This window comes from Canis lupus, chromosome 8 (assembly GCF_011100685.1).
Source record: "Canis lupus familiaris isolate Mischka breed German Shepherd chromosome 8, alternate assembly UU_Cfam_GSD_1.0, whole genome shotgun sequence".
Classification (NCBI taxonomy): Eukaryota; Metazoa; Chordata; class Mammalia; order Carnivora; family Canidae; genus Canis; species Canis lupus.
Genome location: NC_049229.1, coordinates 33,885,687 through 33,911,649, shown reverse-complemented (window position 1 = coordinate 33,911,649; position 25,963 = coordinate 33,885,687). Strand labels below are relative to the sequence as shown.

The 25,963-nt window shown below is 37.9% G+C and overlaps 1 protein-coding gene and 1 non-coding gene across 2 annotated transcripts in view; one reads left to right on the top strand and one right to left on the bottom strand.

The window, feature by feature from the left end:
- Positions 1-1,993: 1,993 nt before the first annotated feature.
- On the top strand, positions 1,994-2,066 carry TRNAK-CUU. The gene has a single exon. It is a non-coding gene; the product is annotated as a tRNA-Lys (tRNA).
- Positions 2,067-6,920: 4,854 nt separating this feature from the next.
- The window catches only part of ACTR10 (actin related protein 10), a 32,332-nt gene continuing 13,289 nt past the window's right edge, over positions 6,921-25,963 (bottom strand). Inside the window, exons 6-13 of the mRNA XM_038544823.1 lie at positions 23,907-23,974; positions 23,561-23,640; positions 18,159-18,194; positions 15,291-15,370; positions 15,138-15,211; positions 10,586-10,667; positions 8,870-9,071; positions 6,921-7,785 (exon numbers count right to left, since the gene is read on the bottom strand). Of these exons, the coding sequence (XP_038400751.1) occupies positions 7,604-7,785; positions 8,870-9,071; positions 10,586-10,667; positions 15,138-15,211; positions 15,291-15,370; positions 18,159-18,194; positions 23,561-23,640; positions 23,907-23,974 (804 nt within the window). The 3' untranslated portion in view covers positions 6,921-7,603. The remainder of the gene's footprint in view (positions 7,786-8,869; positions 9,072-10,585; positions 10,668-15,137; positions 15,212-15,290; positions 15,371-18,158; positions 18,195-23,560; positions 23,641-23,906; positions 23,975-25,963) is intronic.

Here is a 25,963-nt window from a genome sequence, read left to right as displayed (position 1 = left end):
TAGTTAGAAAGCTATTGTAGTCCTGTGGGCCTGAAGTAAAGACAATGATTTGGACTAGAGTAGTGGCAGTGGAAGTAGAAATGTGTAGATGATGGATTTTAGATATGTGGGCTTGCTGAAATATTGGATGTAGAAAAAAAAGGAAGAAGGGGGAATTTCAGTTGCTTCCCCCTGCTTATGAAGAATTATAATTGGCAGTTAGTTTATATTCTTGAACAAATGGATAAAAGATTTAAATTTATTTGCAAGACAAGCCATCTAATTTATCTAACCCTCAGTGAAATTTCTAGTTGCAATTTTTTCATGAGGGGTTTTAATGAGGGTATTTTGACAAGGGTAGGCCAATAAACTGCTAAGGAAGCTAAAGAGTATAGTCTTAGGTGGGTTCATCTTGAAAGTAAACTGTAAGTACCGAACCAAAACTTGTTTAGGGGTTCAGTTCAACTTTTAACTACATTATTTGCACATAAAAAACGTTATTTGAGTACCTAATGCCTACTACCTCTTCATTTATTAAGAATTTGGAGCTCTTTCTGAACTTATCAGATGAAATGCCTATTTGGGAGCTGGACTGTTGAGGACTCTTGTATCTTTGAAGAATGCATTGAATTGTGGGCTCGGGTTCTTGATTATTTGCCTGATTTATGAGAAAACTTAAAAGGTGTGGGTATGGATTTATTTGTTTGTTTTAATTAAGTTACTCTAAATTACTTTTGGAAGTAGTACATATAAAATTGGTATGTAATTTGCACATATCTTTCTTAAAGAATGGTAAGCTTTTTAAGGTTACCAGAATCTGTTTTATACTTCTACCAGAATACATAACACAGTGCTGTGTATATGATAAGTACTTAATAAATGTGTTGAGAATACAAATAAATAAAAATTGATTTCCCAGGTACATTCAGCCACTTATAAAAATAAACCAGAGTTTGCAATCGCAATAAAAATAAACTATTAGTGAATAATTGTATTTTAATGTTTTAATAAAACTTGAATTTTTAAATATTCTACTTAAATCTTAGGCATACTTTGAGTAATTTAAATATATAATATTATTTTATGCCATACTTTATTATTTTTTTAATTAAGTAGCTTAGAAAATGTGACGATCAGTGTTTTTAATTTCTAAATACTGAACTTTAAGAATTCTTTCTTATTCTTTGTTATATACAATTAGGCTTTAGATTGCCCCCATCACAGAGATTTGCAGAATTCCTTGTTTAAAGAAGTTCACTAATATCTCAGAATAAGTATATTTCCGTTGAAGATTATTCCATTGTCTCAGCTCATCAAAATTTGATCAAAATCAGTTTTTTTTTTCTTCTTAGGATTAATATTCTTTACCATGGGATTCAGTGATTCTATAAACGTTTCATCCCAGCTTCTGTCATTTGAGTTGAGTGGTAATAACAACCTCAGAGAGTCTTGTCTCCAGTGTTAGGCAGTTACCTGAAAGAGACCTTTAATTACATTTATTACTTTAATTGAAGCAGAAACTGCTTCTTCAATTTAACTTTCCTTGGCTAGATCTTATTAAAGAAAAAGTAGCCAAGCCCTGCTGTTCTTCGGCGAAACTAACATCACAGAGGTTGGACTATGTTTTCTAATGCCGAGACCCAAATTGTAGGAATCCAATTTACCATTTGGTAGAAGGTAGGTAGCCTTAATAAGTGTTTCTGTAAAGAAGATAAAATAATGGGCAGTAAATATTTTAAAACACTTAAGAAGAAAAAAGATTCAATGACTGTAATAATATAAATTTGCGTGAGTTTTCAATGACCTTGGGATACACACGCAACAAAAATTACTAAACCTCAGAGCAATTAAAGAAATGTCTTAAAGACTTCTTAAAAATGATTCAGAAGTGCCTATTTAATAATATGCTATAAAATTCTTTTCTAAGTAAAAAATGGAAGAGGGAGAAAAAAAAAAAACCCAAATATAGTTGAATACTCATCAAGAGACAGAAAAACGAACCTGCCTCCCAGGCGCCCGGCTAGCTCAGTCGGTAGAGCATGGGACTCTTAATCCCAGGGTCGTGGGTTCGAGCCCCACGTTGGGCGATTGGCTCTTTTGGTAACTTCCATTTTACATAAACGTTTTAGGGTTTCTCCAAAGCCTTCTAAGTAAAGAGAGTTCTCTAAGCCGAATTAATGCAAGTGCTTTCAAGGTTAATCAAATCTATGGAAGAAAGACTTCATTTTGCAAACCAAACAGGGTTCACGCTTGCGCACTTGCAAGCAAACGTTCCTCTTCCGCGATGTCTGTCCCCAACCACCTCCTGAGAGCGGAGGACGCTAAAAGGTTTAAAGGTGAGACCGGTTTCCCGCGTGACTATGCACAGTGGCACAGCTGTTGGTAGAGAGCAAGTCTTCCTTCCAGCAGAACAAAATTACGAGCCCCCAACTTTGGCAGCTTTTCAAGAACTAAGAGACTTTATGCAAAAGCCGTCTTCCTTTCCGCGTTCCTCCCAGGATAGGGCGTGTCCTGAGGGAAGGGGCGGGGGGCAGGCCAGGACCGCCCCCGGAGCCATAAGGACACCGCGAGCGAGGTTTCTGGCTGCGGGCGGATCTGCACAGACGCTGCGGGCAGCAAGGTTCCTTCCGTTGTTCCTGGGACTGTACTTGGGACCCAAGCACCCGCTTGGGTGGATGTCGCGAGGCCGGTGTTCTGATAAAGGGGCGGCTCTGACCCAGGAGCCGGAGAGAACGGGAACCAGGCGTTTTGCGGAGGCGGGACTTGCGCCTTCCGCGGTCGGCGCGGGTGGGACGGAGCAAGCCCCGGGCCCGCAGGCGGCGCCGGAGCGCGCGGACCCGCCCCCCGCCCCCCGCCCCCGCCCCGCGCCCCCGCCCCCGCGCCCGGACCGCGGGTGCCCGCACCTCCGCACGTTGTCCCCGGCTTTGCGCTACCGAACCCGCATCTTTTCTTTCCTCTCCTTTCCTTCAACAGACACGCTGTCATTTCTTTATCTTAGAACAGAACAAAAACTCTGACCTAATTTCCCAGCAGCCGGTTACCATTCTCTTTCCCCGCAGTCGTCCGTGCTCACCATCCTCCTCGCAGCCCTTAACCCTGCGAATCCCCTTCAAAAAAAAAAAAAAAAGACCAGAAAACCACAGCCGTCGTTGCACTTGAACGCGTTTGGTTTATTAGACACCGCAGGGAGGGATGTGGGGTGTCGGAAAGAACCTATTAGAGGATTGCGCGGCACTCGGGTAATCCCAAACAAGTGAGGTCCCCTCTGGATTCGGCTTTCGCAAAAGCAAGGGCAATTCGACTGTCTTAATAGAACCTAATAAGAGGGAGAGCAGACTAAAGTTGGGATTGGCAAAGTCACTGACGTAGCAAGAGGAGGACTCCGGTGACCGATTTTCCGTGAGTTGGCAACCGCAATCCCAGGCCTCCTGCACTTCTGACCAGTTGGTTATAGATCACAGATTCCCATAATCCTCTCCTCCAGGTTGACAATTTCCAAGAATGACTCGAGAAACTCAAGAAAAGTTTACTTATTCCTGGTTTATTACGGATACAACTCAGAACAGCCATTTGGAAAAGGCGCATAAGACGAGGTACGAGGAAGCACAGCCCTTCCATGCTGTCTGTCTCCTGGAACATCAGAGCCTGGGTTGTGTTCACCACCCTGCCAGCTCTCCCAAGCCTGTAGGTTAGGGATTTTTAATGGAGGTTTCATCAGGTAGACATGATTATTAACTCAATTTCCTATCCCTCTTCTCTCCCTAGAAGACAGAGTTGTGTGTGTGCATGTGCCAAAATTCTAAGCTTCTAATTGTGCGTTGGGTCCTTCTGGTGACCACCCCTCCTCATCCTGAAGTAATCCAGGAGCCTGAGAATTGTCTTCTTAGAAAAAAAGACACTCCTACTATCCAAGAAATTCCAAGGGATTTAAGATTTCTGTGTAAGATGCTCCTAACACCCCCCATCACACAGAAAATAAGGTTTTTAGCTCTGTGTCAGGAACCAGGGACAGAGACCAAATATGTATTTAAGTCACGGGTGCCTAATTTCTTTCTTCAAGTCATAAATGAGCCCAAATCTAACGGCTTTTCTAATCAGCAACTACCCCCACTTCATCCACTTTACACTTTGTCCTATGTTATCTTCTTACTGTTATGTTTCTTTACTTTCTCCACCTCTTGGAATGGCTGGTTTGTCTTTGCTCATTAAGGTATCTCAAGAACCTAAATTAGTATCTGGTAGATGTTCAATAAATAGGTACTGGTCAATTAAGTAGGAAGTGTTAGTTCCCTTGGGCTGCCATAACAAAGTGCCACATACTAGGAGGCTTAAAACAATGGAAATTTATTTTTTACAGTTCTGGAGGCTAGAAGCTTGCAATCAAAGTGTAGGCAGAGTCATGCTTTCAAAGGATCTCTTGAAGAATGTTTTCTGCTTTTTTGTGGCATCACCGGCAATCCTTGGAGTTCTCTGGCTTGCAGCTGCAGAACTTCCATTTCCACTTTGGTGATTTCCTGTCTTCTCCCGGTGTTATCTGTCTCATGGCATTTCTCTCACCTTCTAAGGATACCAGTCATAGGGTTTACCATAATGACCTCACCTTAATTTGATTACATCTACAAAAACTCTTATTTCCAAATAATATTCACAGGTACTAGAGGTTAGGACTTCAATATATCTTTCTGCGACACACAATTCAACCCAAGAGAGGGCTCCATTCCTTAACTTCAGCCAATAGAGGTCTGTCACTTCCTAGCTACCTACATACAAAGCTCTATTTCACTCAGAGACCATCTTTTTCATATTATTCAGTCCTGAAAAGCTTTTCATAAATAATTCAAACAAAAAAATTTTGAAAATGTTTACTACAAAAAGGTAATGTTAATAGTGAATCCATACTATTGAGCACTGATGGTAATCCCACTAGAGCTTTCACAGTTCAGAAATAAAGGGGTTGGGCACCTGGGTGGCTCAGTTGGTTAAATGTCTGCCTTCAGCTTAAGTCATGATTCCAGAGTCCCTGAATCAGGCTCCCTGCTCAGTGGGAGTCTGCTTCTCCCTCTGCCCCTCACCGTGCTTGTATTTTCCCTCTCAAATAAAATCTTAAAAACAAACAAACAAACAAAAAACAAAGGGGCTTTGTTCTTATGGAGCTTATATTCCAGAAAAGAAGATAAAACTTTCTTACAAGGTCAAAAAAGTTGTAAGTGCATCAGTTATAGATGTGTGCTTATGGGAAAGAGGACTACTTTGGGGGAAGGGGTGCTCTGGAAGAGTGTCAGGTCCAAAGGATAAAATAACCTCACTTTTTGGAATGAATGTATTAGGAAACTGGATGGCAAAAGTGATCTTTCATAGTTTTATTCACTGCTTTTATTATGATTTTCAAGTTCTTTACGAACTAATCCTAAACTATAATTAGCAATGCTTCATCCCAATGCCAAATGTTTTGAAGATTTTGTGTAGAGAATTCAGTTCATATAGACTGGAATAACTCCAACTATGAAAATTCTACTCATCCTTCAGGAACAAGGGTAAAAGCCTCCTCTATGAAGCTTTCTTTAACTAGCTAGTCAGAATTAACTACATCAGGTAGTAGGCGGGGGGATGGGGTAACTGGGTGATGGGCATTAAGGAAGACATGTGATGTCATGAGCAACTGATGAATTACTGAATTCTATATCCAAAACTAATCATGTTAGATAAAACACAAATATTATTTACATGAAAACAAAGGAATTAACTACATCAGTAACAAGCAATTGATATCCTTAACGTTGCTACCACATTCTGTCTTTAACATCAGTTGTGTACCAACCACTTCTATGAAAATGTCCTAAAGGCAAAGGTCCCTGTCTTTTGTAGCATTTATAGTGTCTGAAACTACACTATACACACGGCAGTCAATAAATACTGAATTAATCTTAGTTTCATGCTACTATAGTAGTAGTACAGGTTGACAAAGTACAGCTAGAAGTATTTTTTTTTTTAAGATTTTATTTATTCACGTGAGACACAGAGAGAGAAAGAAAGGGAGGCAGAGACACAGGCAGAGGGAGAAGCAGGCTCCATGCAGGGAGCCTGACATGGGACTCAATCCTGGGTCTCCAGGATCAGTCCTGGGCCTAAGGCAGCGCTAAACTGCTGAGCCACCCGGGCTGCCCTAGAACTATTTTTAAACACACCAGTTCTTTCCTTTTTTTAAAAAAATATTTTATTTATTTATTCCTAAGAGAGAGAGAGGCAGAGGGAGAAGCAGGCTCCACGCAGGGAGCCCAACGTGGGACTCGATCCCGGGTCTCCAGGTTCATGCCCTGGGCTGAAGGCGGTGCTAAACCGCTGAGACACCAGGGCTGCACCCCCCCCCCTTTTTTTTTTTAAGATTTTTTTATTCGTGAGAGACAGAGAGAGGTGGAGACATAGGCAGAGGGAGAAGCAGGCTCCCTATGGGGAGCCTGATGCAGAACTTGATCCCAGGACCCCGGGATCACGACCTGAGTCAAAGGCAGTCCACCACTGAGCCACCAAGGTGTCCCTCCCCCACTTTTTTTTAAAAAATTATTTCCTATTAATGCCAGAAACCAGCTCTTTCAATTGTTAGTTGGTGCTGATATCTTCACACATAAAGTGTATGGCAAAACTAAGAAGGACCCAGAAAAGCACAATCAAACTGATTAAACTATGAGTAAGAACAGATTCGAGTTATTCAGGCCAGAAAATCTATCAATTCCTACTCTGTCTTCAAGAATAGGAGTATATTCTTCAGGGATAGGTGTACATATTTTCACAGGCACCTAGAAGAATAAAACCAGCAAAATTTCAGTAAGAGGTAGTTTGTTAAAAACAAATGAAGAACAAAAATTAAAATTAAACAATGACTGAGTATATATTTCCAAGAACCCTTATACTGAGAAGATAAAAAGCACAAAAGAGATTAAAAATTATGATTACATGTTTATAAAGCATTTTCATAAAAATACATAAGGTAGAATACCTTTGCATAAAAATGAAACACCTTTCTTCTTAGAAATGTAGAATTCTTCATAAAGAAACTGTAAAGTTAAAAAGTAAACATTTCCTAGCTTTGCTTAACAAATGTTCATCTTTGCTACTAAACATTCTCAGTCCAAAGAGTCAAATATGTTCCTAGAAAAGCAGCATTCTAATATGGACACATAAATGCCAAAACCAAAGGATTTGAAGAAAGAGACCCATGTCAATATTTGAAATACCTGGTGATGGTAACATTATTTATTCTTTAAATGAAGTAACTGCTGAAAATAATGAAATAGATATCTTCCAATGCTCAGGGCAGATAATGTGACTTGTGGAGGGACAATGTTATAATTCTTTTTGGGAACTAAAATTGTAACAGACTTCCAAAATTACTCTGCTTTACTGTATTTTATTGATATAAATACAACAAATTTCATAAGCATCAGCTACTATTTCACTACTACACAAGAGAAACAGTCAAAAGAATTAAATATTAATGCAAAGAATAATTACAGAAATGCTTTCACTTCCAAATAAAGTAATCTCTAACAGCATCCTATATACTTTATACAATTTGCTTGTAATTGATTAGATACTTGATAAAAAAGCAAAGTTGAATTTCAAATTTTTATTTCTCAGTGGAAAATGCTCTCTTCATCAGTGGTGGCTGAGCTTTCCCAACATCAAACATCATTTCCAAAGGTGGGTTATTAAGAGAACACCAATCAGGTATACGGCCTGTCTGATTATAATATTCCTTTGAGACTGAGCGGCTCCCAAGTATGTCCTGCAGTGCTCCAAAAATAGCTCCTATGTGGTTGAAAAAAAAAATTTATAGTTAAGACAAAAACTTATCAGAACATTTTATGTATACATACATACATCCACTTCATTATATGACAATAGAGAACAGATGAAATTGAGCAATGCACATTCACAAATTAACTGCAGTTGTTTTATATCATAGATTTTGAGTAACAGGGTAAGCCACAACTCCTATGTTGAAAGTAATTTAAATGGCTCATAGCAGATTGTAGTGAAAATGCTAATAAGCATTAGTGTGTCTAAAAGCAGGTAAGGCAGGCAGCCTGGGTGGCTCAGCAGTTTAGCACCGCCTTCTGCCCAGGGTGTGATCCTGGAGACGTGGGATCAAGTCCCATGTCGGGCTCCCTGCATGGAGCCTGCCTCTCCCTCTGCCTGTGTCTCTGCCTCTCTCTCTGTTTCTTTCATGAATAAATAAAAATTAAAAAAAAAAAATTTAAAAAATAAAATAAAATAAAAGCAGGTAAGGTAGAGAGGGGTGCAAACTATTTTCAATTCTGTGTAAATACAGTAAATAATACCGTTCGTTTTCTTTGCCACAATTCTAAGATTGTATGTTAATATATAAAACAACACTGCAAAACCCAATAAGCATCATTATAATGCCATTCGATCTATGCTGAAGACTTTATAAAGACCCACAAGACCTTTTATATATATGGGCTATTTCCTTATTTCAATGAAATTATCATTTCCTATGAACTATCATTCAATGAATTCAGTCACAAAATAAAGTATAGAATAAAGAGATCAATTCTCATTTATGGCTCTCAAATTAGCTTTAGAAGGAATTAAAAAATGTTATGAGCAATGGTAGTATAACGAATAAATGCATAGCTATCACTATTATGAGTAATGATTTTAACTGGGTGTTTACTTAAAAAAAAAAAACGCAAATGCGAAGAGAAATCAGTGTACAATTCAGACAATAATTTAAGGAAAAAGCCAGTGTTCAAAGTTCTATTAGCTCATTAAGCGAGCAATTTTTAAGAATGAATCATCTATCCGTTAATAATACCATTCAGGAACCAATTACTATATAATCATTATATTTTAAAAACTAAATTCTTACCTCCCAACCAGGCAACACAATTAGCCTTTGCAGGTGGATTATGAATTCGGAATGTCTTGGTGCCAAGTGCTTTCTTATATTTTGGTTTTTCTACCAAATATCTTATTTCTGAAAGCAATCTATGGAGAAATCCTGGCAACATAGATGTGCCACCTATGACTACCAAATTCTCTGCTAGTTGCTTTCTTGTGTCAATTGGGCACTATTATTAAAGAGAAAGAAAAAAAAATTTACCTGTATAAATAATGCTTGATTGGATTCAAGAAAATATACAGATTATTATGAATAACATAGGTGATCGATCATTACTATCACACACACACAAAAGGCACAGCAAGGTTTCTTTTACAAGGGAGTTTTTCATGTAGCAAATACAGCAATGATAATATTGCCATATACTTATACAGAACTTTAAAGATTTTAAAATCTAACAGTATAGAATTTAAAATTCCACAAGGCACATGGTAGTTATATGTGAGTATTCTCATTTTCAACGAAGAATGACTCAGTTGAACAAAGAACATGAAAAAAAATAAAATGGCATTATTTCTTTTTTTAGCAAGGAAATTATGCAGAAACTTAATTTTTCTGAGGTGATAACTTCACCGTGTTATATCCAGAGCTAGGTCAAGTGGGAAGATAACATTCTTAGAAAAATTATGGTTCTAAGAATTAGAATGTTAAAGTCTTTCATTGATGCTATGTTTTTCATAAAAATCTGAGTAGAGCTGCCAGAGTAGATAGTATCTTTCAAAGCGATGGCGTTTCACATGGAGTTCTGTGATTCCAGTCATTAAACCAAAGAGACAGACTCTTATAAACCCTGTGGAATTTAAAATTCAGCACTACACAAACTTGCATTTAAAGAAACTACAAGCTGTACTAGGTACAACATAAAAATCTGATAGTTGCTACAGAAATAATACATGACAGCACTTATGATCCCTGAGTTTGAAATGTATCCTATCTCAGTGCCAAAGTAAAGCTCAGCAACTGTAAAATTTAACATAAAAGCTAAAAATTGTAACCAGTGGCTAAAGTATAAATACAGAAAATAACATTTAAAAATTTTCTCAGGTCCCCTGGTTTGGCTCAATCAGTAGAGCATGCCACTCTTGATTTTGGGGTTGTGAGTTCAAGCCCTACGTGGGGTGTAGAGATTACTTAAAAATTTTTTTATCTCAGGGCACCTGGGTAGTATAGTCAGTTAAGCATCCATCTCTTGGTTATGCATAGCTCATGTTGTGATATCAGGGTTATGAGATCAAGCCTCATGTCAGGCTCTCCACTCATTGTGGAGTCTGCTTAAGATTCTGTCTCCCTTGGGGTGCCCAGGTGGCTCAGCAGTTGAGTGCCTTTGGCTCAGATCGTGATTCCAGGGTTCTGGGATGGAGCCCTGGGTCAGGCTCCCTGCTCAGCAGGGAGTGTGTTTTTCCCTCTCCCTCTGCTCCTCCTCCTGCTTGTGTCAAATAAATAAATAAAATCTTAAAAAAAAAAAAAGCACGGCACAGAAAAGGAGGAAAGGAGTAAATAAATTAAAAAAAAATTATATCTCCCTCTATCCCTCTCCTATGCACTTACTCTATCTCTCTCTCTCTCAACTAAATAAATAAATCTTTAAAAAACTTTTTTTTCTAAAAATAAAAATAAAAAATAAACCTTTTTTTTCTAAAGAGCTATAGTCATAAATTGAAGCTTTTTACAAAATCAAAATACCTGTATAAGGGAATCCAGTATCAAAGTGGCAACACTTTTCTCCTCATTATCTTGTTCAAAAAGGATTTCCACAACCGAATCTCTAATGCGATTAAAAACAGAGAGTGCTTTGTTGACATCATATAGCATGATACAGAATATACCATTAGTTCTACTTTTTCAAATACCAGTACTATGTTAACATAGAATGATTATTAAAACACACATTGTTTGCACTTGTAAATGAGGAGAATAATAGCACCTGCCTCACAGGTGTTGAGGTGAGGATTCAATGATTCAATAGAACACTGCCTGGTACATAGGAGGCACTCCCTAAGTATTAGGTACAACGATCATTTTGTACAGATTAACATACATTTTATCCAATTATACTTCCAAAAGCCTAATAACAGAAGAGGAGCAAAATTCTATAAAGATTCAAGAAGCAGATCTGTAGTGATACAAAATATTTAAAGACCATCCTCTCCCCATGTATTTGTTTTTAAAAATAACATATGTCTCATAAGATATTCATTTTCCATTTTTCTGTTCATTCTCAAAAGAACCCTATTTTGGGAGAGCACAAGGAAGATCTTTGTGGTGGAATAGTTCTATATCTTGATTGTGGTGGTGATTACAAATTTCTAAGTGTAAGAAAATTACACAGAACTATACATACAGATTACACCTATGACCATTTACTGGTTTTGCTATTGTATTACAATGAAGTAAGATGTAACCACTGGGAGAAACTAGGTGAAGAGTACACAGAGCCTCTCTCTATCATCTTGTAATCTCCTGTGAATCTATAATTTTTTGAAAAAATAGAATTCCATTTTTAAGCTAGGTACAATGCCCCTTCCCAATTGAAACACTCTATTTACCTGCCTCCTCTGTAGCTAGACGTGTAGCTACATAACAATGAGATGGAAGTGGTATCTGGGACTTCTAGAAAATCTCCTTAAAAAGGAGAGGAAGCAAAAAAAAAAAAAAAAAAAAAAAAAAAGGAGAGGAAGCAGGGGCACCTGGGTGGTGCAGTTGGTTAAGTGGCCAACTCTTGGTTTCAGCTCAGGTTGTGACCTCAGAGTCATGGGATGGAGCCCTGCATGGGGCTCTGCACTCAGCACAGAGTCCACTTGAGAGTGTCCTTGCCCCTGACCTGTTCCTGTACATGGACAATCAATCAATCAATCAATTTTTTAAAAAAGGATCCCCAATTTGCTGGGGATCCCTGGGTGGCGCAGTGGTTTGGCGCCTGCCTCTGGCCCAGGGTGTGATCCTGGAGACCCGGGATCGAATCCCACGTCGGGCTCCCGGTGCATGGAGCCTGCTTCTCCCTCTGCCTATGTCTATGCCTCTCTCTCTCTCTCTCTGTGACTATCATAAATAAGTAAAATTAAAAAATAAATAAATAAATAAATTCAATTTGTTAACGTATAGTATAACTCCCAGTGCTCATCTCATCATGTGCTCTCCTTAGTGCCCATCACCCAGTTACCCCATCCCCCTACCCACTTCCCCTTCTGCAACCCTTTGTTTCTTTCCCAGAGTTAGGAGTCTCTCATGGTTTGTCTTCCTCTCTAATTTTTCCCCATTCAGTTTCCCTCCTTTCCCTTATAGTCCCTTTCACTATTTCTTATATTCCACAGGGCTTTAAATGCGGATATACTAGCTGCTAACTCCAGTGACCACCCTGGTCCCTATGGACAGGGCTACCCCCTGAAGGGTAAGAAATGGAAGGAAGTTTATGTCCCTGATGGGAGATGTTATACCATCCCTGGACTATCTACTTCTGAACTTTTAAAAGAGAGACAAACTTCTATCTTGGTTAAGCCACTACTGTCAGGTTTGTGTAACTGGTGGCCAAACTGCATACAATACAGATCTATACATATACATAAAAAGTATTTCTTTAAAATAAAATTTAGATCATACTGTGCATACTATTTTGAAGTTTTCTTAAATCTTTTTCAAAACAGATTCAAAACATAAAATTCTCTTAATGAGACTCAACCTACTTGCCAACTCTCCATTTCATCAGTAAAGTATACTGAGGCCTGCAGGACGCTCAACACTCATAGCTGGCCACTTGTTATGCCTGCATACTTCCATTTCTAGCAGTTGAGACGAATGCTTACAGAGCATCAGTTTTCTTTTTCCAAGTCTTTTATTGTCAACAGATTTGATATTGAAATTACATAATTTTACAATTATTACTCAACCAAAAAATAGTAGGGTAGAAAATAAGTTGTTTTTCTATGTGAACTGTGCTGAATGTTGGGCAGCCCTGGTGGCCCAGTGGTTTAGTGCTGCCTTCAGACCGGGATGTGATCCTGGAGATCCAGGATCAAGTCCCACGTTAGGCTCCCTGCACGGAGCCTGCTTCTCCCTCTGCCTGTCTCTCTCTATCATGGATAAATAAAATCTTAAAAAACAAACAAACAAACAAACAAACAAAAAACCAAAAAAAAAAAAAACTGGTGAACTATGCTTTGAAAAGACAGTAATTTGAAAAAAAATTTTTAAAGATTTTATTTATTCAGTAGAAAGAAAGAGAGTGCAAGTGTGCAGGGAGGGGCAGAGGGAGAGAATCTCAAACTGACTCCACACTAAGCACAGAGCCTGACACAGGGCTCCCAGAACTCTGAGATCATTACCTGTGCCACATTCAAGAGTAAGACGCTCAACCACTAAGCCACCCAGGTGTCCCTAAAATCTTTTTAATATGGGTAATACAACTGCAAAAGTCTAGAAGAAAATTTCTGTAAGAATTTTGTACCAAGACTGCTTCACAAATAACTAAGTTTTCACTGCAATTACAATAGAAAACAACAAAATACTTGGAAATAATAAACCATGAACTAACTGGTTTATGTACACTTAACTCGAAACTCTAGAAGCAGACTTACCCTTAAAGAAAAGGTCCTGGAAAAAAGTTTGGCAATAACTATTTATATCTTTTAATATGAAATGTTTAGTATATGATTGTTTTAAGTGGTCTTTACTTTAAAGGACCCTTCTGCTTTACCAACAAACTACTGGTTTCAATGAAACTAGATTTTTAGTAGGAAAAACATGTTAGCAAACACTTATAAATTAACTGGGTTTGAAATGTGAGACACAGTGGCTTTTTAATTCCCAATCTATTTTCCTATTATGAAATCAAAAAGCTCCATATTAATTTCCTTCAACATCTATTTTATTCTCTTATTTTGGGCTCCAACAACCTGGAGAAAATTTAAAATAGTAATTTAATGAATAAAATTTTAAAAAGAGGTAAATATTATTAAAGTTACCATCAAAAAGTATTCTCATTTTTTTTGTCCTCCTACCCTACCATCTTTAACATCTGTGTATTTATGTTCATCCTTTCAATATCTCAACCTCTATATTATCTCAGAATCCAACAGGCTCTTCAATGTTTACATAACTCTTTTCTATGCATCTTCTGATCTAATAATTAAATAAAACTTCCATAAATACAAGTTTTATAAAGCTTGCATATAAAAATAAATGCTATTGTTACCAATATAATTATGTAAGTCATTAATAACTATATTGCATTACTAGTAGAATAATCTAATGAATAATGAAAAAGGGAATTACTAACTGGTCCTTACAATTTAACATATATGGGGTGTCTGGGTGGCTCAGTAGATTAAGCATCGCCTTTGACTCAGGTCATGATGTCAGGGTCCTGGGATTGAGCCCCACTGTGGGCTCCCTACTCAGCAATGACTCTGCTTCTGCCCCTCCCCCTTCTCCTTCTCCCTCTCTCTTTCTTGCTCACTCTCAAATAAATGAAATCTTTAAAGAAAAAAAAGATTAAACATATTTGGAAGAACGCATTCTTTCTATCATGAAAACATTTTAAAGCAGGAGGCAGCAATATGTGGCCTGCAAGCCAATTCCAGACCATATGATTTGTAAATAAAATTTTATTAGAACACAGCCATGCTCATTCATTTACATACTATCTTTGGCTGATTTTGCACTCCAATCATAGAGATAGGTAGTTGCAACACAGACCATGTGGCTCACAAAGCCTAAGCTATTTACCCTTTGGCTCCTTACAAAAAAGGTGTGCTGAACCCTGCCTTAAAGTGTACTTTAGGGGCACCTGGGTAGCTCAGTTGGTTGAGTGTCTTTTAGGTTTCAGCTCAGGTCATGATTTCAGGGTTGTAAGATCAGCCCCACAACAGGCTCTGCACTCAGCATGGAAGCCTGCTTGAGATTCTTTCTCTCCCTCTCTGTCCTTCCCCCTAGCTCAAGCACATGTGCTCCCTTTAAACAAACGAACAAACAAATAAATAAATAAAATCTTTTTAAAAAAGTATTATACTTTATTCTCTACCTCAAGGAATAGGTCTACTAATTAATTCTGAAGTACTTTGAAGGACAGGAAGGAAAATTAAAAAAAAATTTTTTTAATTAAAAAGCTGACTATTAAAAATCACGAATGAGAAGGCCTAATGAAAATAATTGTTAATCAGCAATATTAAAGGCTTATATATTTTTAAAGGCCAAAAATTCATTTTAGTTCACTATTTTGCTCATAAAAATTAAGGTCTACCTGATTGATCCAAGAACATGTAAAATCTTCTCTCCATCCAATGGGTAGTCGACATTTGGGGGTGGTAAGGGACGCTGAAATATAAATATCATAAGCATAAATATGTAAGTTATAATCTCTGTAAAAAGAATATATATTTGTTTTTTAACTCACCTCAGTATTACCATCAATATTAAATTTTGCTGCTTGGATTTTTAATCCACGTTTCAGATCACTTACAAAGCAAGTGCGCACTTATGAGAAAGAAAAGGAGACTTGTTATAGTTTGTGATTGAATCAATCTATGTCCCAGTTAAGACAATTCTATTCAAGTGAACATACTAGTCATCCATTCTTTTGGATTTTATAAGCTCTCCTTGTTTTTAGTTTGGTTATGACAATTTAATTACAAATAAAAAACTTTTTCATTCACTGAAGCATTGTTAAGACATGTTGCATGTTCATCTTTCACAAAATCACATTAAAAAAAATCTGTGAGGAAACTATTATTTTTTTTATATTTCCTATATAAAGAATACCATGATAAAAGTAAATTTTAGCAACGTGAAAATATAGGATGTTTCTCTGAGGCAAATTGATTTCTGTCTCTATATCTAATCTTATGTATCTACCTGGCTGATTCTTTTTAAAAATCTGGGTTGGACAGAAGCTAAATTTTGCTCTTAGAGGCAGTAACACTCTTAGTTTAGTGGGGGTTTTTTTGTTGTTGTTTGTTTTCTAATTTTTATTTATTTATGATAGTCACACACACACAGAGAGAGAGGCAGAGACACAGGCAGAGGGAGAAGCAGGCTCCATGCACCGGGAGCCCGACGTGGGATTCGATCCCGGGTCTCCAGGATCGCGCCCTGGGCCAAAGGCAGGCGCCAAACCGCTGCGCCACCCAGGGATCCCCAGTTTAGTGTTTTTTTATGATTATTTTCTCCCTCTTGGCATAGCCCAAAACTACCATTTTCCTTCTACTAGGTCACCTTTTTCTTTTGCACTTTGAACATTTATTCTTTCAAATATTATTTCTGTTGCAAAGCGCCTTTATAATAAGTTGCTTCAAATTATTTTCAAAGTAGGTAAGGAACAAAAAATTTTTAAGTAGAAACAAAACTGGGCAGCCCAGGTGGCTCAGCGGTTTAGCGCCGCCTTCAGCCGGGGGCCTGATCCTGGAGACCTGGGATCAAGTCCCACTTCGGGCTCCCTGAATGGGGCCTGCTTCTCCCTCTGCCTGTGTCTTTGCCTCTCTCTCTCTCTTTCTGTGTCTCTCATGAATAAATAAATGAAATCTTAAAAAAATATAATTAAAAAAAAGTAGAAACAAAACTGACGTTGAATGCAAGAAATCTAATAACTTTGTTAATTACTTGTAAAACATGTTAAATATGTATTTACATTTTATATAAAATTCTTCTCATTCACTAATTCAAAATATATTAGGAATTTCTAATATGCGGGATCCCTGGGTGGCGCAGCGGTTTGGCGCCTGCCTTTGGCCCAGGGCACGATCCTGGAGACCCGGGATCGAATCCCACATCGGGCTCCCAGTGCATGGAGCCTGCTTCTCCCTCTGCCTGAGTCTCTGCCTCTCTCTCTCTCTCTCTCTGTGACTATCATAAATAAATAAAAATTAAAAAAAAAAAAAAAAGGAATTTCTAATATGCTAATATGCTAAATAGTAAGCTAGATGTTCAAGCTATTTACATATTTTGTATTTTATTCAAGTCCTCATAACTCTCTTTGTTATATAAGATAAATAGCCCTTAAGATCTTATATACTTGGCATAGGAAGCTACTGCAATAAGCATGTACAAATGACCCAAGTTTTACAATAACTGAAGAAATTATAAATGATTATACCACATAAACAATAAAATGAAGAACAATATCCACTTTTCAGACCTCGCTCTAATACCAGCTATGGTGTGACCCTAAATAAATCACTTAGTATTTCAGGGCCCCAATTGTACCAGATTATCTCTAGGTCTCAATTAATTCTAAAATCCATTATTATCTGATTTTCTCTTATTAATTTTACATGACATTCTCAGTACTGAGGAATATTACATACACACACACACACACACACACACATTTTATTTTTTAAGATTTTAATTATTTATTCATGAGAGACACAGGGAGAGAGAGGCAGAGACATAGGCAGAGGAAGAAGCAGGCTCCCCTGTGGGGATGCTGATTCAGGACTCCATTCCAGGACCCTGGGATCACGCCCTAAGCCAAAGGCAGATGCTCAAATACTGAGCCACCCAGATGCCCCTTAAATTATATTTTAAATGCTTTTCCTTTCAGTGAGCCAAAATACCAGAAAACTGGGGTGCCTGGGTGGCTCAGTCAGTTAAGCGTCTGCCTTCGGCTCAGGTCATGATCTCAGGATCCTGGGATCAAGCCCTGTGTCAGGCTCCTTGATCAGTGGGGAGTCTGCTTCTCTCTCTCCCTCTGCCCCTTCCCCCTGTGTTGCATACACACTCTCTCAAAAAAATAAACAAATTTTACAAAAAACCCACAAATAACCTCCCCCCAAAGCCAGAAAACTCAATTAAAAAATTATCATAAAGGTGTACTCTAGGAAAGAAGTAATGTATCTTATTCAAGTGAGCCCAATATACTTTGGCCCCAAATTAGAACTTCCAAAGTCAGTAAAATAATTGACCTTATAAATATGTATTTAAAAACTGGAATAAAAAACCTTTATACAACATAAAACCAGCGTCTTTCATAAGCAATTTATCTGTTAACTGTGCAAACTATTAATTCCCTAGTAATCCTATATACTCTATAATTGAGAAGTTTCTTCAATAAGACATCATAAATAATGCTAAAAAGCTTCCATAAATTTAAAAAAAAATCAAAATTTTATTTACACGATTCTACAATTTATCCTATATATCAAATATTTCTAGGATATTACATTATGAATTTAATGCATTTTATGCCTCCATAAATATTTAGAAACATGTGCCCTCTGAACTAATATTTAAGGATAAAAGGGACAAAAATGGGAACTTAGTTTACCTTTAATGTCCTCTAGGACACCTTCTGGAATTGAACCTAAAACAGAAATTTTATTTAGAACTATAGAAGTTTAATAAGCAGAAACAGTCTGTTAAATTACACTCACATTACCACTTTCCATTTCAGCAACATTTTGAAAAATATAAGCACTCTAACTTATTTATTTATTTTTAAAGATTTATTCATTTATTCATGAGAGACGCACAGACTGAGAGAGAGGCAGAGACATAGGCAGAGGGAGAAGCAGGCTCCTTGCTGGGAGCCCACTGCAGGACTCGATCCCAGATCTCAGGATCACGACCAGAGCCGAAGGCAGGCCGCCCAACCGCTAAGCCACCCAGGCGTCCCAGCGGATATTGTTTTCTAAGCGAGGTTTTCATGCTGTAAGAGGAACAACTCCCAACCTTGCAAAGGCCACAAGTGTATAATGAAACTAATATCGTATTGCAGTGCCAATACTTGTAACCAGTCCGGCAAATATGTCTTGGATTGGAAGCCGTGAGGCATATCAGGAGAATAAATTGGTGTGAAAGCAAATCTGTGCTTGCATAATTCATAGTATTCTTTTCAACTGTTTCAGCCACTGAACTAAGCATTCTTGGTGAATAAACTTAATACTGCCAGTACATACACAAGGATGATAAAGAGGTTTCTCAGGTGTTCCTTCTGACCGACACACTCTACATATGTCTTCCTTGGGGGTGTCCATCTTGTCTGGGGGGGCGGCGGTGACGCAGCCGCGAGGCTCCGGCCGGGGTGGGGAAGAAGGGAAGGGGAGGAGGGAGGCGCGAGCGGAGCCGGGCCTGTGCAGGTTCCTGTGCTCAGGTGGGAGAGAGGAAGGGAGAGGAAGGAGAGAGGGGGAGAGGGAGAGGGACACAGGCTGACAGAAAGCGGATGTGAGGGGGGGGGGGGGCGGGGAGCACTCTTTTTTTTTTTTTTTAAGATTTTATTTATTTATTCATGAGAATACACAGAGAGGAGAGAGAGAGGCAGAGACACAGAGGGAGAAGCAGGCTCCATGCAGGGAGCCTGACGTGGGACTCGATCCTAGGTCTCCAGGATCAGGCCCAGAGCTGTAGGCGGCACTAAACCGCTGAGCCACCGGGGCTGCCCCGCACTCTAACTTTTTAAAAGCCAAACATAAAAATTAACTTTGGGGGCGCCTGAGTGGCTCAGTCAATTAGGTGTCTGCCTTGGGCTTGGGTCATGATTCTGGGGCCTGGGATCGAGTCCCAAGTTAGGCTCCCTACTCAGCGAGGAGGCTGCTTCTCCCTCTCCCTTTGTCCCTCCCCCCTGTTGTACTCTCTTTCTCTCTCTGAAATAAGTAAATATAATCGAAAGAAAAAGAAAGAAAAGAAAAGAAAAGAAAAAAGAAAAGAGAAGAGAAGAGAAAAGAAAAAAAGAAAGACTTTGTTTCTAGGGAAGAAACTTCATCATTCACACACACGAGTATTACTCAGCCACCAAAAGAAATGAAATACTGCCATTTGCAGTGACGTGGATAGAGCGAGAATGTATTATGCTAAATGAAATAAGTCAATCAGAGAAAGATAAATACCGTATGATCTCACTCATATGTGGAATTTAGGAAACAAAACAGATGAACATACGGGAAGAAAAAAGAAAAAAGAGAAGACGCAAACCATAGACTCTTAATGATAGAGAACAACTGAGGGTTGATGGAGAGGTAGTAGGCAGGGGATGGGTTAAATGGGTGACAAGTATTAAGAAGGGCACTTGTGATGAACATTGAGTGTTGTATGTGATGAATCACTGAATTCTACTGATGAATCACTAAATTCTACTCCTGAAACCAGTATTATATGTTAACAAACTAGAATTCTAAAAATTTGGAGGAAAAAAGTAAAATTAAAAAAAAAGAATCTCGTATTCAAAGATATCTATACAATCTAGGCAACCTCTGGAAGGTGGATGATATATTATCAGTGTTATGTACTTTTGTTGCTAAAAATCTAGTTATCCAAGTCAGATTCAGAAACATTGTGTAACCTAAATTTAAAATCTTCTAGGGACACCTGGGTGGCTCAGCACTTAAGTGTCTGCCTTTGGCTCAGGGCATGATCTTGGAGTCCTGGGATCAAGTCCCACATCGGGCTCCCTGTGTGGAGCCTGCTTCTCCCTCTGCCTGCTCATGAATAAATAAATAAAATCTTAAAAAAAAAATCTTCTAAACACAGACTTTTTAACTCATTGTTAAATATGTAAAAATATTCTGATTTATAAGAACAAATTATTTACATCAAGGAAGACAGAAATTAAAAAAAAATTTTTTTTTAATTTTTATTTATTTATGATAGTCACAGAGAGAGAGAGAGAGAGGTGCAGAGACTCAGGCAGAGGGAGAAGCAGGCTCCATGCACCGGGAGCCCGATGTGGGATTCGATCCCGGGTCTCCAGGATCGCGCCCTGGGCCAAAGGCAGGCGCCAAACCGCTGCGCCACCCAGGGATCCCAGAAGACAGAAATTTATAGCTGAAAATGGAATCATGATTTCATAAGGGTATACTCATGCACTTCTTCCACCACTACCTTTAAAATGTTAAGCCACAACCTTTAAAAAGATAATAAAAAATATTTAATCACACTACACATTTTTTGAGGAGCAAAAACCTTTTAGCATTAGTAAGTACAATTTTAGAATTATTACTTACCATGATCTCACCCTTTCCAAATTCTTACTTTTGTGTTTCATAATACAGTAATAAGAGTACAAATAAGAGTACAAATGTTTACAAAGTAAACATACATACACATTGAAGGTATGTGCTCCAAAGTTTTCTTACTAATGGGGCCAGTGTGTGTGCACAATCAAAAAGTGTAAAGACTTCTATCCTTATGTATTTAAATTCATCTCACAAGCGGATAGAGATTTCCAAAAAATTTTAATTTGCAATAAAGAGATGAGAGAAATATAAGTAGATAACAGGAACCTATAATTTAAGAATTAGTGCTAAAAACGATAGCATTTCATAACTGCTCTATTCTCTTTAGGAATATTCAAATGAATTCTAATATATAACAAAGAAATTTGATAATACAAAAAACCGTTTTCTTTAGGTTATATGTAAAGCAGGATTGAAAATAAAGCGCTTATTTTAGCTGGGGGTAGAATGCTGCTTTGGGAAGGAGTTCCTTAATAGTAACAGTTACTTAAACTTCTCAAATAAGGAATAGAAACAAGAGGTATTCATTGTCACTGGCTCTGAAAAATCACATCTAAATTCAGTTAATTTAGGAGAATAAGAAACATAATATATTTATACATAATTTTTTTTAAACTGCACACTTTTCAAATCAATGTACTTAGGTACTTAGGTTAGTCTTCATAAGTTATTTTAGTATATTTATTCTTTTTGAACTAGGTTCCAAATACTAAATGAAAAACACTCATTCAAAGTTCATTTAAGGATACCCAAGTATCCATAAAATTTGAATCTAATCCTTGCTAAGGACCTTGACAAGAGCTATTTTAAATGTATTTGCATTTCTGATCCTCCTAAACATGTTCAGCAAACAATGATATGATTTAATTCCACAATTAGTAAGACTACAAGGGTATCACAGACTTAGATTTTAGGGATTATGGGAGGGAAAGATTACAATCAGAAGCCATGATAGTTGGTTTAAAAAAGGGTGTCTAAAAATGTAAAGTTTAGAATTTTAAGCAAATGTTATTTTCAGTTTTAAAGGAAGACCTTTATTTTTTATTTATTTATCTTTTAAAAAGAAGACCTTTATTAAAAATATCGATGTTACACTAAACTCATTATCTTTGGATACTTTTTACAAATTACGGCAGCCTGGGTGGCACAGCGGTTCAGCGCCTGCCTTCAGCCCAGGGCCTGATCCTGGAGACCCAGGATCGAGCTCACATCAGGCTCCCTGCATGGAGCCTGCTTCTCCCTCTGCCTGTGTCTCTGCCTCTCCCCCCACCCCCCTCTTTCTCTGTGTCTCTCATGAATAAATAAATAAAATCTTTAAAAAAAAAAAAAAGCTTTTTACAAATTAACTGTCTTCATGGCTACTAAAAGAATAACTAAGTTTATCTGGAAAAGAAAAATTACAAACCAATCTATAGGACAAAGAATGCTATTATCTTAACCACCAAAAGGAAAATAAGAAAACCATATATGCAAAGATAAATGTCCTAATAACCTGCCTTTCTCTTTCCAACATTTATTCAGTGCCCAGGGCCCATTTATAAGTGCTATTGACTGAAAAACAAGTATGACAGAGATCCTCAAAAGTCAACGAAGGGAAACAGGGGAGTTAACAGGCAAATGAAGATGTGTCATATTTGCTATAATAAATACTACTGAGGACTTAACAGAGAGGGAAGAAATTTATCTGCCTCAGGGTAATTGAAGAAGGCTTTATAAAAAATGACATTCCAGATGAGTCACGTGGAGGGATCAAAAACCCAACAGCCTAGGTAAAGAAACAGAATAAAGGCTCAGGGTTGAGGAAGGACTAGTGGTGCCTAGAAGACTATATGAAATTTACAACAGCTGAAATAAGGTGCACAGGATTAAGGTGATTAGCTTAGGGCAAGAGGTAGAAAAAAGTCAGACTGAGAAGAAATACGTATATCAAACAAATAATTTGGATTTTAAGCCGTGGAGTCAGCAAAAATCTTCAAGCCAGAGAATGGTATAATCAGACTTGTATAAGTTATTTCTGGCAACAGTATAAAACAGATTGAATTGGTCCAGAGAGTAGTCTCCTATAACAATCGAAGCAAGCAGTAATAGGGTCTAGTTTATGTCTTTGTTTTCAGATGTTCAGTAGTATAGATGATAGAGAAAAAGAGATATAATTTAAAAGACATTTCTGAGGGAGAAATGAAAGGATTTTTAACTCCCAGTTTTCTAAAATGGGAGAGAAGGAAGATACCATCTTTATCTGCAAATGTTGGAAGCCCAATGATACATTTGAGAATCAACAGCATATTGATGTAGCTGAAGTTATAAAAATAGATGAGATCACTTTTTAAAAGCCAGTTGGAAGAAAAAAAAACAAATAACAAGAGAGGCTTAGGGGAATATCAGGAGAGAAAGAGCAGAGGAAACCAAGGAATATCATATAATAATAGAACATTATAAAAGGGAGAGAGTCCTAAAAGTCAAGGAGAGAGAATATCAAAAGTATATGATAATACGCAATGTCAAAAATTCTAGAAAGGATGACCAAAATTAAACTACTGGATTTGGTCATTAAGAAGTCAATACTGACCTTATAATTGGAACAAAGCCATTCCAATGGCTTTGGAAACAAGTGATACGAGGGAAAAGAGTATAACTATACAATAGGATAAAAAACAAATGAGTTGAATTATGACAAGGGAGTGTAAACCATTCTTAAAATACTTTAAAATTGTTTTACCCATCACAGAGGGAAGGCTCTGTTCTTTAGCAGCACCTGTGTCAACAGTACATTGCTCCAATAGTTGAGTTTCCAACTCCCTGAAAGTTAAAAAAAAAAAAAAAAAAAAAGAAAAAAAAGTTACTGGAATTAAAATATTGAACATGATATCCTTCTCTTATTTAATATGTTTACTACATAAAAGGTTATAATGCTTTAAACAAAAGTGATTTTATCCTTACTCAAGGCTAATAATAGAGAATGGACTGAATAACATTAAATGTCCATATTACTCTCTACTGATCACTGTCAAAAAATTAACATGTTTTTGTGGTAGAGCAAATGTGCTAAATTCCAAGACACTTACTTGTGAAGGGCTTTTCCTCCTAGGGGGAGTGCTCCCCAACAATTTAGTACTGGGATTCCTTCATAGATCTACAGGGTAGTTAAGGATACAACTATTTTAGGAGATAAAATGTGACTTCCTTGATACTTTCCTCACTTTCTGAAGTATTAAGTCAGCTTTGATAACAAATTCATATTTTTAAAAGAGTTGCAGAAAAATCAGTCTTTTTCCATATTCTTCTTCAAAGAAAGAGGTTAAACATACACACTAACACAAAGAATTCAATAGTTGGAACTGTCTAACAAAGTAGCTACTGGCCACATGTGGTTACTAAGCACTTGAAATGTGGCCAGTCTGAATTGAGATGTGCTGTAAGAACAAACTGATTATCAAATTTAGAAGCCTTAATAATACATACATAAAAAAAAAATCCTATAAAATCTCATTATAAGTTTTATATAGTTTCTATGTTGAAATGATAATATTTTGAATATATTGGGTTAAATTATATAGAGAAACTTCATCTTTCACTGGTACTTTTAAAAATGTACCTCTTAGAAAAATTTTAAATTACATATATGTCTCACATTGTATTTCTATTAGAGCTGAGAGGACAGAAGAAAATACTATACTGTGGATTTACTACCTGATGTTTTTTAAAGATTTATTTATTCATGAGAGACACACAGAGAGAGAGAGACAGAGACAGAGAGAGAGGAAGGGAGAGAGGCAGGCAGGGGGAGAAGCAGACTCCATGCAGGGAGCCCGATACAGGACTCAATCCCAGGTCTCCAGGATCACACCCTGGGCTGAAGGCAGGCGCTAAACTGCTGAGCCACCCAGGCTGCCCAGAGGGAGAGTCTTAAGCAGACTCTGCACTGAGTACAGGGACCAATGCGGTACTTGTTCTCAAGACCCTGAGATCATGACCTGAGCCAAAACTAAGAGTCAGATGCTCAACTGACTGCACCATCCAGGCGCCCTGACTGTTATGAGATTTATTTATTTTTTAGTGTTTTTTTTTTTTTTTTTTTTAGATTTTTATTTATTTATTCATGAGAGACAGAGAGAGAGAGAGGCAGAGACACAGGCAGAGGGAGAAGCAGGCTCCATGTAGGGAGCCCAACGTGGGACTCGATCCCAGGTGTCCAGGATCAGGCCCTGGGCCCAAGGCAGGCACTAAACCACTGGGCCACCGGGGCTGCCCTATTTATTTTTATTTTTATTTTTTATTTATTTATTTATTTTTTTAATTTTTATTTATTTATGATAGTCACACACACAGAGAGAGAGAGAGAGGCAGAGACATAGGCAGAGGGAGAAGCAGGCTCCATGCACCGGTAGCCCGACGTGGGATTCGATCCCGGGTCTCCAGGATCGCGCCCTGGGCCAAAGGCAGGCGCCAAACCGCTGCGCCACCCAGGGATCCCTGCCCTATTTATTTTTTAAATAAACTTATTTATTTATTCATGAGAGACACAGAGAGAGAGGCAGAGACATAGACAGAGGGAGAAGCAGGCTCCATGCAGGGAGTCCGATGCGAGACTCGATCCCAGGATCCCAAGATCAAGGCCTGAGCCGAGGGCAAACACTCAACCACTGAGCCACCCAGGTGCCCCTGTTATGAGATTTAAACACAAAATACTTCATATTTTAAAAACTATTACCTAATTTAGGAGCTAATGATTTTTTTTTTTTTTATTTTATTTATGATAGTCACAGAGAGAGAGAGAGAGAGAGGCAGAGACACAGGCAGAGGGAGAAGCAGGCTCCATGCACCGGGAGCCTGACGTGGGATTCGATCCCGGGTCTCCAGGATCGCGCCCTGGGCCAAAGGCAGGCGCCAAACCGCTGTGCCACCCAGGGATCCCAGAGCTAATGATTCTTAATTTCACTCCCCCAAGTATTTCTTCCCAAGCATCACACATTTAAGTACTTCAATGTCCTTTTCAAAAGAGCAATGTTCACCGTAAGAGCCTTCTGATGACAAAGAATGCACCAGTGTATAGTCACTAATTCCATTTTGTTTTTATTTTATTTTATTTTTTATTTATTTTATTTTATTTATTTTTTTTTTT